Source organism: Panthera pardus, unplaced genomic scaffold (genome assembly GCF_024362965.1).
Source record: "Panthera pardus isolate Hobbes unplaced genomic scaffold, ASM2436296v1 HiC_scaffold_27, whole genome shotgun sequence".
NCBI lineage: Eukaryota > Metazoa > Chordata > Mammalia > Carnivora > Felidae > Panthera > Panthera pardus.
Window position 1 is genome coordinate 118,905,848 of NW_026526843.1, and position 11,799 is coordinate 118,917,646.

An 11,799-nucleotide genomic window follows, 5' to 3' on the forward strand; every position below is an offset into this window, starting at 1 on the left:
ATCCATCCATCCTTGTGTTTCTTATATGAATGATCCTTGTCATTCATATAAGAGAAGGAGAAGGAGAACCAGTATGATATCTACACACACATATAAAGAAGTTTATTAAAGGAATTGGCTCACATGATTGCAGAGCCTCACGTGGTCTCCTGTCTGCAGACTGGAGGCCCAGGAAAGCGGACTCTGTATGTTCCAGTCTGGGGACAGTGGAAGACAGATGTCTCAGCTTGGAGACGGTGAGGCAGAGGGAGCTGGGTCTCCTGTTAGCCACCTTGTGTTGTCCTCTGGCCGTGAAAGGATCGCAGGACTGCACGAGCCCTACCCACCCTGGGGAAGGCCGTCTGCTTTAGTCAGTCCACCGATACAATGCTTATCTCCCCCAGACACACCCTGAGTCTTGTTGGCCCCAATATCCAGGCCACCTGAGGCCCAGCCAACTTCACACATAAAAGCAACCACCACAGTCTGCTTCTGTTGAGAACCTCGATCAACACAGAAACCCTCAGAGAAGGAAGACCCTGGGGGCTGTTGCTAATTTTTCCCAGCGCAGAAAGTGAATGCATTTCTCTCTCTGACCTCTGAGACCTCTGCTTTCCAAAGACACATGTCATCTTGCGTTGGAACTGGCACGTTCCCCTCCAGACGGGTCCAGGGATATTTAATGACAAGACTCTCCATGGAAGGTGGAATCAGGTTATTTGAAAGCACACGGCATGAATCGGGGCAGCTCCAGTTGAATTGGATGTGGGTCGACCTTGAGATGTTATCTTGTCAGAAGCGTTGGAGACTCGGGGTCCCAGGCGCCGGACAAGGCTGAGGAGAGGGGCAACTCGGTCCTGGGAAAGGTTTCCTCGGTGGTTCAATCAGAAGGCGTGTGGCCCCAGGACGTCTTGTCCCCCCTGGAGGCCCCTCTCCAGGTGCAACCCACCGCCTGCCTCTAAGCACAAGAAGCATGGTGGGGAGACGGGCTCAGTTGTCCTGCAGGGGGCCCTGGGCATGTGTTGGAGCCCATGGAGGACTCTCCTGAGTGCCACAGAAGATCAACCCCCACCGCTCATGGACCAGGTGGTTGTGTGAAAACGTTGGGTCCCCACGCAGCATTGACACCAGAAAACCATCGCGGAGCTCATAACGCATCACACTTCCTAATTTACCGCGTGTCCTACGATGGAGGCACAGAACTGATCTGACTGTCAAGGCCCCTCGGAATGACGATATCACGTCCTGGGCCTCACATGAGATCGGAGGCTGTGTCTGATCTATCCACATCATGGAGCCCCAGACAGACTCCCTGGGGCTTGGCGAAAGAACCCCCTGGGCTAGCCTCGGTGTTAATACACGGGATTCACTGCAGCGTATGTGGATTTTTGTAGTCAATATGGTTGGGTGTTCCCTGAGACCCCAAGGAGAGCCCCAGCGTGTCTCAACACTGTGGACCGCGACGATGAGATGTGGTATGAATGCTCCCGCTCAACCAGGCTCGGTGTTGGCCAAGGGCCTTCTGCCGGAGGTGACTGGGTCCCCAGGTGACACTCTGCAATGTATAGGGCTCTTTTTCCTGGTCACACTCATCACCCTCAGTGCACAGGACGCCCAGCTTCATAAAGCCATCCAGCTGCACATGTCAGCAGTGCCCAGGACCTAGCATGAAAAACAACTGGTCTATCATCTATCTATCTATCTATCTATCTATCTATCTATCCATCATCCATCCATCCATTCACCCATCCATTCTATCTATCTATCTATCTATCTATCTATCTATCTATCTATCATCTATCTATCTATCTATCCATCCATCCATTCACCCATCCATTCTATCTATCTATCTATCTATCTATCTATCTATCTATCTATCTATCCATCCATTCACCCATCCATTCTATCTATCTATCTATCTATCTATCTATCTATCTACATACCTACCTAATCCATCCATCCATCCAACCATCCATCCATCCATCCATCCACTATATCTATCATCTATCTATCTATCTATCTACCTATCTATCTATCATCTATCTATATCTATCTATCTACCTACTTCATCCATCCATCCACTGTATCTATCATCTATCTATCATCTATCTATCTATCTATCTATCTCTACCTACCTAATCCATCCATCCATCCATCCATCCATCCATCCATCCATCCACCCACTGTATCTATCTATCTATCTATCTATCTATCTATCTATCCATCTATCCATCTATCTATCCATCCATCTATCTACCCACCTAATTCATCCATCCATCCATCCATCCATCCATGCATCCATCCTATGTATCTATCTATGTTTGTATGTATGTATGTATCTATTTATCTATCCATCCATCCATCCATCCATATACATCTATCTATTATCTAGCTATCTATCCAACCTTATCCTGTACTAGACCTCCCATCTTTGCCTCCATTTTCCCGTGGGTTCTCCTCTGTGTCTCCTCTTCTGTCTCTTACAAGGACACCTGCCATTGGATTTAAGCCCCAACCTCATCCAAGATGACCTCATCTCAAATCCTTCAGTCAACCACATGTGCAAAGACGTGGACTTCCAAATAAGGTCCACAGGTTCTGGGGGGATTATTGCATGGACATATATTTGGGGGTAAGGGGTCCACCATTCAACTGACTACACCCATTTTGCCAGGATTGTCCCCATTTTAGACCTCCAGGTCCTGCCTGTCAAGACCTCCTGCTTCCCAGGCAAATCAAGATGGCTTGTCACTCTACACCGTGTACCCAACACCTGGACAGTAAGGTCTGGCCACGTCAGGCCACCAGCAGCTGCTTTCTGTGGACACTTATTGTCTTTACTCCTTTCCTCATCATGGAGCATGGTGGTCATTGTGGACTAGGAAGCACACTCCCACCAGATACAGAATCAGCCACACCCTGACCTCAGCTTCTAGTTCCTGTAAATAGAATCCCACATGATGTGTCCTTGTGCATCTGGCTTCTCTCCTTGAGTATCATCTTTTCAAGGTCCATCCATGGGGTAGCAGGTGTCAGAATGTCCTTCCTTTTCACGGTGGAGTCATATTCCATCGTGTGGATGAACCTCCCATGCTGTTTATCCATGTTTCCATTGATAGGTATTTGGGTTTTCCCCACTTTTTGGTGTTGTGAGTAATGCCACTATGAAGAAGTATCTGTCTGAGCATGTTTCGAATGGTCTGGGCTACGCGCTTGGGAGAGAAGAGCTGTGTCCTGCAGTTACTCTGTTCATATGAGGACCTGTCATCAGGCATCCCACCCAGGTGCATGAGGTATCACAGCAGAAGTGGTCAGAGAGCCAGGGGATGGCATGGGGTCCCTGGCCTCCTGCTAGGTGAGTGCACAGAAGATGGGGTGGGGTGTGGGGTGCTCACCTTGTGGACAGGTGAGAATGGCAGTGTTAGGCAGGGGCTGGGTTGTGCTTGGAGGGTGTTGAAGCCTGACCTTCAGGGAGGCGGGACCTACAAGGACAGCCCTGACCACGCCATGCCGACATCACTCCTCATGTGGAGGGCGGCACCAGGCAGGGGGCTGAGGAGCCACCCAGCCCCTGCCCCCAAGTGCCCTATGGGAAGCCCCAGGGCATGTGACCTGGGCTTGCTGTTACGCCTCCCGGAGCCTCAGGATGAGTAGAAAGCTCTAAGGAAGTTGTGTGATGTGCTGAGCGAAATGGAAACTAGTGTCAGGAGGAAAGAGGATCTGAGGAGAATTCTTGTGTTGGGCTGGGACACAGGTCAGATGCTGTGAGTTGGGTCATTCTGTCGGAGCACACGTGGCCTGTTGACATTCTTGGGAAAGGGCACTCACCGGGTCCCTGTGACCCCAGTGAGATCCCTGAATGTGGATGACGGGGCCACGATCCTCGGCATGTGTCTCCAATAAGCCCTCTGTTCCCAAAATGTCCTTGTCCCTAAACATTTCTCTGGTCCCTGGATAATCCCTCTGGTCCCCCATCTCCTCGCCCCAGCATCCGTTTTCACCAACCGCGCTGTGCACGGAGCCTGACATCAGCACTGGGTAGCCAGCGTGGAATGCACGGTGTCGAATGTCACCGTGGTGCCAGCATGAGCTGGGAATCAAGGCCACAGCTCAGAGGACATTCTGCACACCGCCCCAGATGCAGACGCTCGGCGTTTCCATTGTGTGCACGCCTGTTTACAAATGGCGGCCAATGTGTTTATTTAGAAGGGAGCCTTGCTCGGGGGGAAGGAAACGAGCCAGCTGTGGCCTAGGATGGGCATCTTGTGCTGGGGTTTTCAGGAACGCCCCTTCATGGCTTCCTGTGAGCGTGACTCAGAACCTGTGCCACCCAGGGCACTGGCAGTGTGTCCTGTAGGCACTGTTTATAGCCCAGGATGAGGAAGTAAGAGCACCAGCATCCGACGGCTATTTTCTTCCACTCGGTCTTTTTGATATTGACACACAAGGCACCATGTTAAAGTCAGCACTGCAGTGGCTTCAAGTGCATTCACCGTGTTGCGTAACCACCACCTCGGTGGTGCCAACATCCCTGACACCAGTTTCTGCTCATGTGTTACAGCTGCCCTAAGAGACAGGTGCTGAGAGAGGTACTGGGATTGCTTCATCGGTCCACACATACATCACCGATCCAGCTACCTATTCCTGCATCCATGCACCCATCCATGCATCCATCCATCCACCTGTCTACACATCCATCCATCCATCCATCCATCCACCCATCCATCCACCTGTCTACACATCCATCCATCCATCCATCCATCCATCCATCCATCTATCCACCTGTTCACCCAGCTATCAGTCCATCTGTCCATCCATCCATCCATCCTTCCATGCACCCATCCATCCATCTGTTCACCTATCCATCAGTCCATCTGTCCATCCACCCATCCACGCATCCATCTGTCCATCCATCCATCCATCCATCCATCCATCCATCCACCTATCCACCCATCTATCAGTCCATCTGTCCATCCACCCATCCACGCATCCATCTGTCCATCCATCCACGCATCCATCTGTCCATCCATCCATCCATCCATCCATCCACCTATCCACCCATCTATCAGTCCATCTGTCCATCCACCCATCTCTCTGTCCATCCACCCATCCACACATCCATCTGTCCGTCCATCCACGCATCCATCTGTCCATCCATCCATTCATCCATCCGTCCATCCATCCATCCATCCATCCATCCATCCATCCATCCTTCCATCCACCCATCCATCAGTCCATCTGTCCATCCACCCATCTGTCCGTCCATCCACCCATCCACACATCCATCTGTCTGTCCATTCACCCATCCATCTGTCCATCCATCCATCCATCCATCCATCCATCCATCCATCCTTCCATCCGCCCATCCATCCATTTGTTCACCCATCCATCAGTCCATCTGTCCATCCACCCATCTGTCCGTCCATCCACCCATCCACACATCCATCTGTCTGTCCATCCACCCATCCATCTGTCCATCCGTCCATCCATCCGTCCGTCCATCCATCCATCCATCCATCCTTCCATCCACCCATCCATCCATTTGTTCACCCATCCATCAGCCCATCTGTCCATCCACCCATCTGTCCGTCCATCCACCCATTCACCCATCCATCTACCCATCTATCCATCCATCTTTCCATCCATCCATGTATCTATCTAACTGTCCATTCACCCATGCACACATCATTCCATCCAACTATTGCTCCATCCATGCATCCATCCATCCACTCACCCTCCTTTCCTTCCTTCCTTCCATCTATCCACCCATTCAGCCATCAACACATTCTTTCTTCCATCCATCCATCCATCCACCCACCCATTCATCCATCTATGTATTCATCCATCCATCCATGCACCCATCCATCCACCATCCAACCATCTATCCATCTGTCCATCAATATCTATCTATCTATCTATCTATCTATCTATCTATCTATCTATCATCTGTGTATCATCTCTCTATCACAGTAGTTCATGACCAGCAGTGAATTTGCCCCTCTTCCAGGGGACTTTGGACATTTCTGGTTGCCCCAACTTGGGGGAGGAAATGTACTGGCATCTGATGGGTGCAGACGAGTGAAACCACCCAATGCGCCATAGAACATGACAGAATAACCCAGCCCGAATGTGAGCAGTGCCACACCAGAGAGACCATGCCCTGGCCCTGTGTATCTGACACTTGATTCTGTCCTCAACCCCCCCCCTTTGCCACTAGCTTCCCCTGGCCCCTCCCCCTGCCTGGGGTCCCCCGTAAACAACACCAAGGTCCCCCGGGGTCCCTAATAAGAGTCCCACACCTGTTTGTAAGCCTCTCTGGGGGTCCAGCCGGCACCAGCTGGTGGACAAGGGCACCACGTTCAACAGACATCACTGTCCTGCCTTGGTCCATGCCTCCCTGCCTCCCAGCCATCGGGAGTCACAGGGCACCCCTCCCCTCTATTCCAGCCCCTGTCATCTGCTGGCAACCCAGGGACTCCACCTGTGTGGTGTTCCCCACTCAGGCACCGCCCACCCCACTCACATTCTGACCCCGGACCACGGCCCCAACCTGCTCTCTTTCCAAAGCTCAGCTCCAAAATTGCCAACAGTGTTGTAAGCTTCCACAGCTTTTGTGGGCTTGGTGCTAAAATGTCACCCTCCTGCTGGGGTCGTCCCCAGCCCCGCCCAGAACACACACACACACACACACACACACACACACACACCCCGCATCCCTGCCCCTGATCCTTCTCAGGACATCCCTGGTGCCACCTTGACCTGGCCACCAGTCCCACCTCTTCCTGGAAGCCATTCTGGATTTCTTCCCACCTCAAATCCTCGCAGCCTGAAGCCCAGGTCTGCATCTCAATATTTTGAGTCCTCCTCCCCCCAGAAAAGCTCAGCACTGAGCCCAGCACGTGACGAGGTGTTCCGCGGCCAGGCACCTGGCCAAGCAGAAAGGCCTTGGAGGCCAGAAACCTGGTGCAGTGTGCTTGGGCCACCTCCCGCGCCCCTTCCAGCCTCAGTTTCCCCACACGAAGCACAAGGATGATGTTGGCGCAGCCCCCGACCCCCGAGACCCCAGCACATCTCAGAAGCGCACGCAGCTGGCAGATCTGTTCGAGGCTCCGGACGCACACAGGTGGGGATGCCCGGCGCGGTCCCCAGGGACGTCCCCGCAGCTGCTGCCCGAACTTGGTCACAGGGTCACGATTCCCCGTGGCGTTGCTGGTCCCGGGGAAGGGTGCAGAGGCTCAGTTGGCAGCCGTGGGTCACCTCCGGGGGGGCGGGGGGGGGGGGCCCTGGCAAATGTCCTCGCTGGGGGACACAGAGCGAGGTAGCAGGTGTGTGTTCGCTTCCTCATATCCTGCCCGCCCTCCCGGCTGCCTCCAGGGACACCGAAAGGGATGTGAAAGGGAGGCCCCCAACCGCGGTGCCGCTGGGCGGGTGGTCACACGGAGAAAAAGGAGAGCGGCCCCCCAGGGTGGGGGTCGATGGGAGGGCTCACCGGCCCGGCCAAGCGGCATCTCCAGGCGGCCCGTTGGTTTCCCAGGCGCCGCCTCATCACCAGCAGGACCTTCTTCCCCGCCCCCTTGTCCCGGGCGCGCCTCTGGCGCCGTTGGGGAGGGGGTCCCAGGTGCGCCTCGCACGGGGTCCAGCTGTCTGTCCTGCCTCCCTCGGTCAGCGCGGCTGAGCGGGGACATTGCGGGAGGCAGGCACAACCACGTGTGCAGCGGCTGGAGGCCGACGCGCGACCTCCTGACTCCTCCGGAGGTCTGGGTCTGGGATTTGGGGGCCGACGTCCGCGGGGGACACACCCCCCGTCTCCCTGCACCAATGGCAATGCGGGCATGGAATGCCCCTGTTCCAGCAGCGAAGGGCCGGCCCCTCGCGCCCGACGCACATTCCCGGCAGGGCCGTGCGTGGGTCCGTGCCTGGGGGGCCGACGGGGGTGCGGCTTCCTCAGCGCCCTTGCGCCGGGCCCTGCTTCTGAACGTACAACACGACAAGGACACCAGGAAACCTTGTTTGCTTTGGGCACCGAACCGCGCGCTCCGGAGTTCCGCCTCCTCCCCAGCGAGTGTGAACCGAGCCCTGCAGGTGGGTGTTTGTGTCCAAACCGCGGTCCAGCCCGCGCCACCGGGTCGCTTCTCCCCAGACGCTGCAGGGGCGGCTGTGCTCACGCTCAGAGACCCAGTTTTTTTTGTGTGAGTGACCCGCACCAGCGAGCTCATGTCGGGGGGAGGGGGGTGGCCTCAGGGTCCCCGCGGGGGCCCTTTATGGGGGCGGGGGGCATCCGCTGGGGCACCCTGGGGCTCACCTCTGCACCGCTGCCTGTGGCCGAGGGAGGGTGTGCAGGGGGTAGGGGGTTCGATGCTCGGGAGGCGTGCGCACCCTCTCTGGGGGTTTCTCTGCTTCCGCGTGCACCCCCATGGGGCGGTCACGTGCACCTGCCCCTTGCACCCGTGAGACCCCGCCGGTCCCGACCTCCCCCCTTCCAGACCGTGCAGGGGCGCAGGAACGGGCGCAGCGCTCACCTGGGGACGAGGTCTCAGAGGGCCGCCCTCAGCTGTGGCTCAGCGTCTGGGGTCAGGAAGCCGGCCAGCCTCCTGCTGCAGCCCCGCCGGGTGACGGGCCTGGGACTGATCCGCCGGCCCGGGTGGCCGGTGTGTGGCTGCCGCAGGGCGCACGGGGCGCATGACGCGGTCTGCCTGCCGTTGTCCAAATGCAAATGCCTCGGGGTCCACCTCCGGGCACGCAGCCCCTGGAGGCAGGCAGGGTGGGTAGAGAGGAAACCCGTTTTGAAATTTCCTGTGTTACTAACCGCCTGAGCGCTGTGTGGACGGCCAAACCCGTCGGCCCCCCCCCCCCCCCCCCGCCTCCTAGGAGGCGCGCGCGCGCGCAGCCCGGCCCCGCGGAGGGGAAGGAGGGGGTGACCTCTGCAGCCTGTGACCTCAGGGGTGCTGGCGGAGGGCCTCAGGGAGACCCCGCAGGGCCCGCCGGGGGCGTGCGCACGTAGCAATCGCGCGCAACCCCGGCCCGCAGCAGGGACCCCCCCGCAACATCCCCGCACGCGGGTAAGGAAAGGCGCATCCCCAGACGGGGCGAACTCCTGTTTTCCGCTGAAATTATGTACTTTCTGTTTTTAAATTAATAAAGAACTTTACAAAATTGCTGGCGGAACACATTTCCGTTCGCGTTGGAAAGCTGTGTGCATTGCGACATCTTTTGGCGAGCAGCCAGAAGGCCCAGGCCTCGGCGGCGCAGGGATGGCCTCGGGAGAGCGTTGGGGGGGGGGGGGGGGGGTCGGGGCTCGCTGGCTGCACGACCACCGACCCCCCGGGGGCGGGGGCCGAGTTCTGAGCTCAGGCACCTGTGTCCCGTGGGAGACCCAGGCGTTGGGACTGAGGGATGATATTCTGGAAGGTGTCCCGGAGCGCTGAACTCGCAGGTACCGAACCACTCACTCCTGCAGGGGGAAACGCACGGGTGGGATCTGTGTGTCTGTCTATGTATCGCTTGTCTACATCTACTTATCATCCATCGTATTCCTACCCGTCTGTTTATCCATTACCCACCTATTGATCAAATATCTGTTTATTTCTACCTGTAGTCTTAATCTATATGTGAATTCTATCATCTGTGTGTCCATACCTATCAATATCTATAGCTTATATCTATTAATATGTAGCTCTTTGTTTGTCTTTTAATATATACCTATGTATCTATTCATATCTATCCAACTACTATCCATGTACTTGTTATTTACTTATCAATAATTTCTCATCTATCCCTCTATCGTATCTATCTATCTATCTATCTATCCATCCATCATGTCTGTTTATCTATGTATCTATGTATCTATCATCTATCCATCTATCTATCTATCCATCCATCCATGCATCCATCCATCATATCTATGTATCTATGTATCCATTCATCCGTCCATCCATGCATCCATCCATCCATCCATTATATCTATCTATCTATCTATCTATCTATCTATCATCTATCTATCTATCCATCTGTCCATCTATCCATCCATCATATCTATGTATCTATGTATCTATCCATTCATCCATCCATCCATCCATCCATCCATCCATCATATCTATGTATCTATGTATCTATCCATTCATCCATCCATCCATCATATCTGTGTATCTATGTATCTATGTATCTATCATCTATCCATTATCTATCTATCTATCTATCTATCTATCTATCTATCTATCCATGTATCTATCCATCCATCCATCCATCTATCCCTCCATCCATCATATCTATGTATCTATGTATCTATCCATTCATCCATCCATCCATCATATCTATGTATCTATCATCTATGTATCTATCTATCTATCTATCTATCTATCTATCTATGTATCTATCATCTATGTATCTATCATCTATCTATCTATTATCTATGTATCTATGTATCTATGTATCTATCATCTATCTATTATCTATGTATCTATGTATCTATCTATCTATCATCTATCTATCATCTATCTATCCATCTATTATCTATCTATCTATCTATCTATCTATCTATCTATCATCTATGTATCTATCATCTATCCATTATCTATCTATCTATCTATCTATCTATCTGTGTATTATCATCTATCCATCTATCTATCCATCCATCCATCCATCCCTCATATCTATGTATCTATGTATCTATCTATCCATCTATTGTCTATCTATCTATCTATCTATCATCTACCTATCCATCTATTATCTATCTATCTATCTCTACCCATCTATTATCTATCTATCTATCTATCTATCTATCTATCTATTATCTATCTATCTAGGTATCTATCCATCGGGTGCATAGGATCTCCAGGAAGCATACTGACTCCCTGTGCCTTCATTTTCTTTAAACAGACCAGAGGGACTCACCTGTGCCCACTGTCCTGTCCCGTGGGCAGGTTCCAGCCGCCAAGGATAAAGCAACCCCCTGGCACGAGTCAAGGCTTTTAGACGATCTGGTGCATACCTTTCTTCCAGATCAGCCTTCATTGGATGAATGCATCCAAGGCCGTGGAGTGCATTCGACACCTTTTTGTGAATATTCATCTCTGAGCTCGGGGTTGAAACATTTCGGCTGAAAGGAAGAAGATGGTAAACAGTTAAGCTTCGAGGTCCACGCGGCGTCTGTTGAGATCCCTCGACTCTGCGGTTGTCGTGAACGCGGCCGGAGGCGACGTGTAACCAAATGGGTACAGCGGTGTGCCAATAAAACTTTATTGACAAAAGCAAGCTGGGGGCCGGATCAGGCCTGAAGGCTGAGTTTTTGTCCCCTGCTCTGTGGTCCCTGTGCTTGTGGTTGACTTCGGGGTGGAACAGTGAGGTCCCTGCCCACGGGCTGCACCCCCAGGTGGATATGCTGGGGCTGGCCGTGAGCTGCGCGTTCCCGTGGCCATGCTGTGTGTGTGCACCTTGCAGAGAAGTTGCACTCATATCCCTCCTGGGGTCCGGAATTTGTCCTAGACCCCAGAAACGTCAAACGGGGAGGAGAAGCTGGGCACAGGCCAACTGGGTCCCTGCGGCTAGGTTGTTTGGGGCTGGCTGTGAGGAGGCCAGAGGGACCGGATGTCCCTGTGCCCTTGGGGAGCTGGGGGCCGATCCTGAGTGAGTGGGGAGGAATCTAGAGGTCCCGCAGGGAGAACAGGCTGGAAATAACCACTCTGGCCCTGGGAAACTGGGCTGTGCTTTCTCCTGCACCCTTTAAGGGCTGGCATGGACATCAGCTTCCTGGCATGTGGACGGCCACCCTCCCAAGGCCCCCAGCAAAGGACGGAGAGGCCAGGGTGACACCTGAGGGACCCC

General features: G+C 53.7%; 2 protein-coding genes across 4 annotated transcripts in view; one reads left to right on the forward strand and one right to left on the reverse strand.

Annotated features, from left to right (window-relative positions):
- Positions 1-8,813, reverse strand: part of P2RY8 (P2Y receptor family member 8) — a 39,244-nt gene extending 30,431 nt beyond the window's left edge. Inside the window, exon 1 of the mRNA XM_019431138.2 lies at positions 8,499-8,813. The gene's annotated coding sequence lies outside the window, so the exon portion shown is untranslated. The remainder of the gene's footprint in view (positions 1-8,498) is intronic.
- Positions 7,359-11,229, forward strand: LOC109256157 (uncharacterized). Of its 3 annotated transcripts, none has more exons than XM_019431143.2 (2): positions 7,359-8,061; positions 10,855-11,229. In XM_019431143.2, the coding sequence occupies exons 1-2, from the start codon at positions 7,455-7,457 to the stop codon at positions 11,076-11,078; spliced, it is 831 nt and encodes a 276-aa protein (XP_019286688.1). In that variant the 5' UTR covers positions 7,359-7,454; the 3' UTR covers positions 11,079-11,229. The 3 variants fall into 3 exon arrangements, 2 of the variants coding, with proteins under 2 accessions (XP_019286688.1, XP_019286689.1); XM_019431144.2 differs by having other exon boundaries at positions 10,978-11,229; XR_002075523.2 differs by lacking the exon at positions 7,359-8,061 and adding an exon at positions 8,882-9,038.
- Positions 11,230-11,799: the final 570 nt, after the last annotated feature.

What these genes read in the sequence shown, in the direction of transcription:
- LOC109256157 (XM_019431143.2), top strand. Translation starts at nt 7,455, where the DNA reads ATGGGAGGGCTCACCGGCCCGGCCAAGCGGCATCTCCAGGCGGCCCGT. An exon ending in GTGTGAACCGAGCCCTGCAG is followed by an intron (nt 8,062 to 10,854) that starts GTGGGTGTTTGT and finishes TTCTTTAAACAG; the next exon opens with ACCAGAGGGACTCACCTGTG.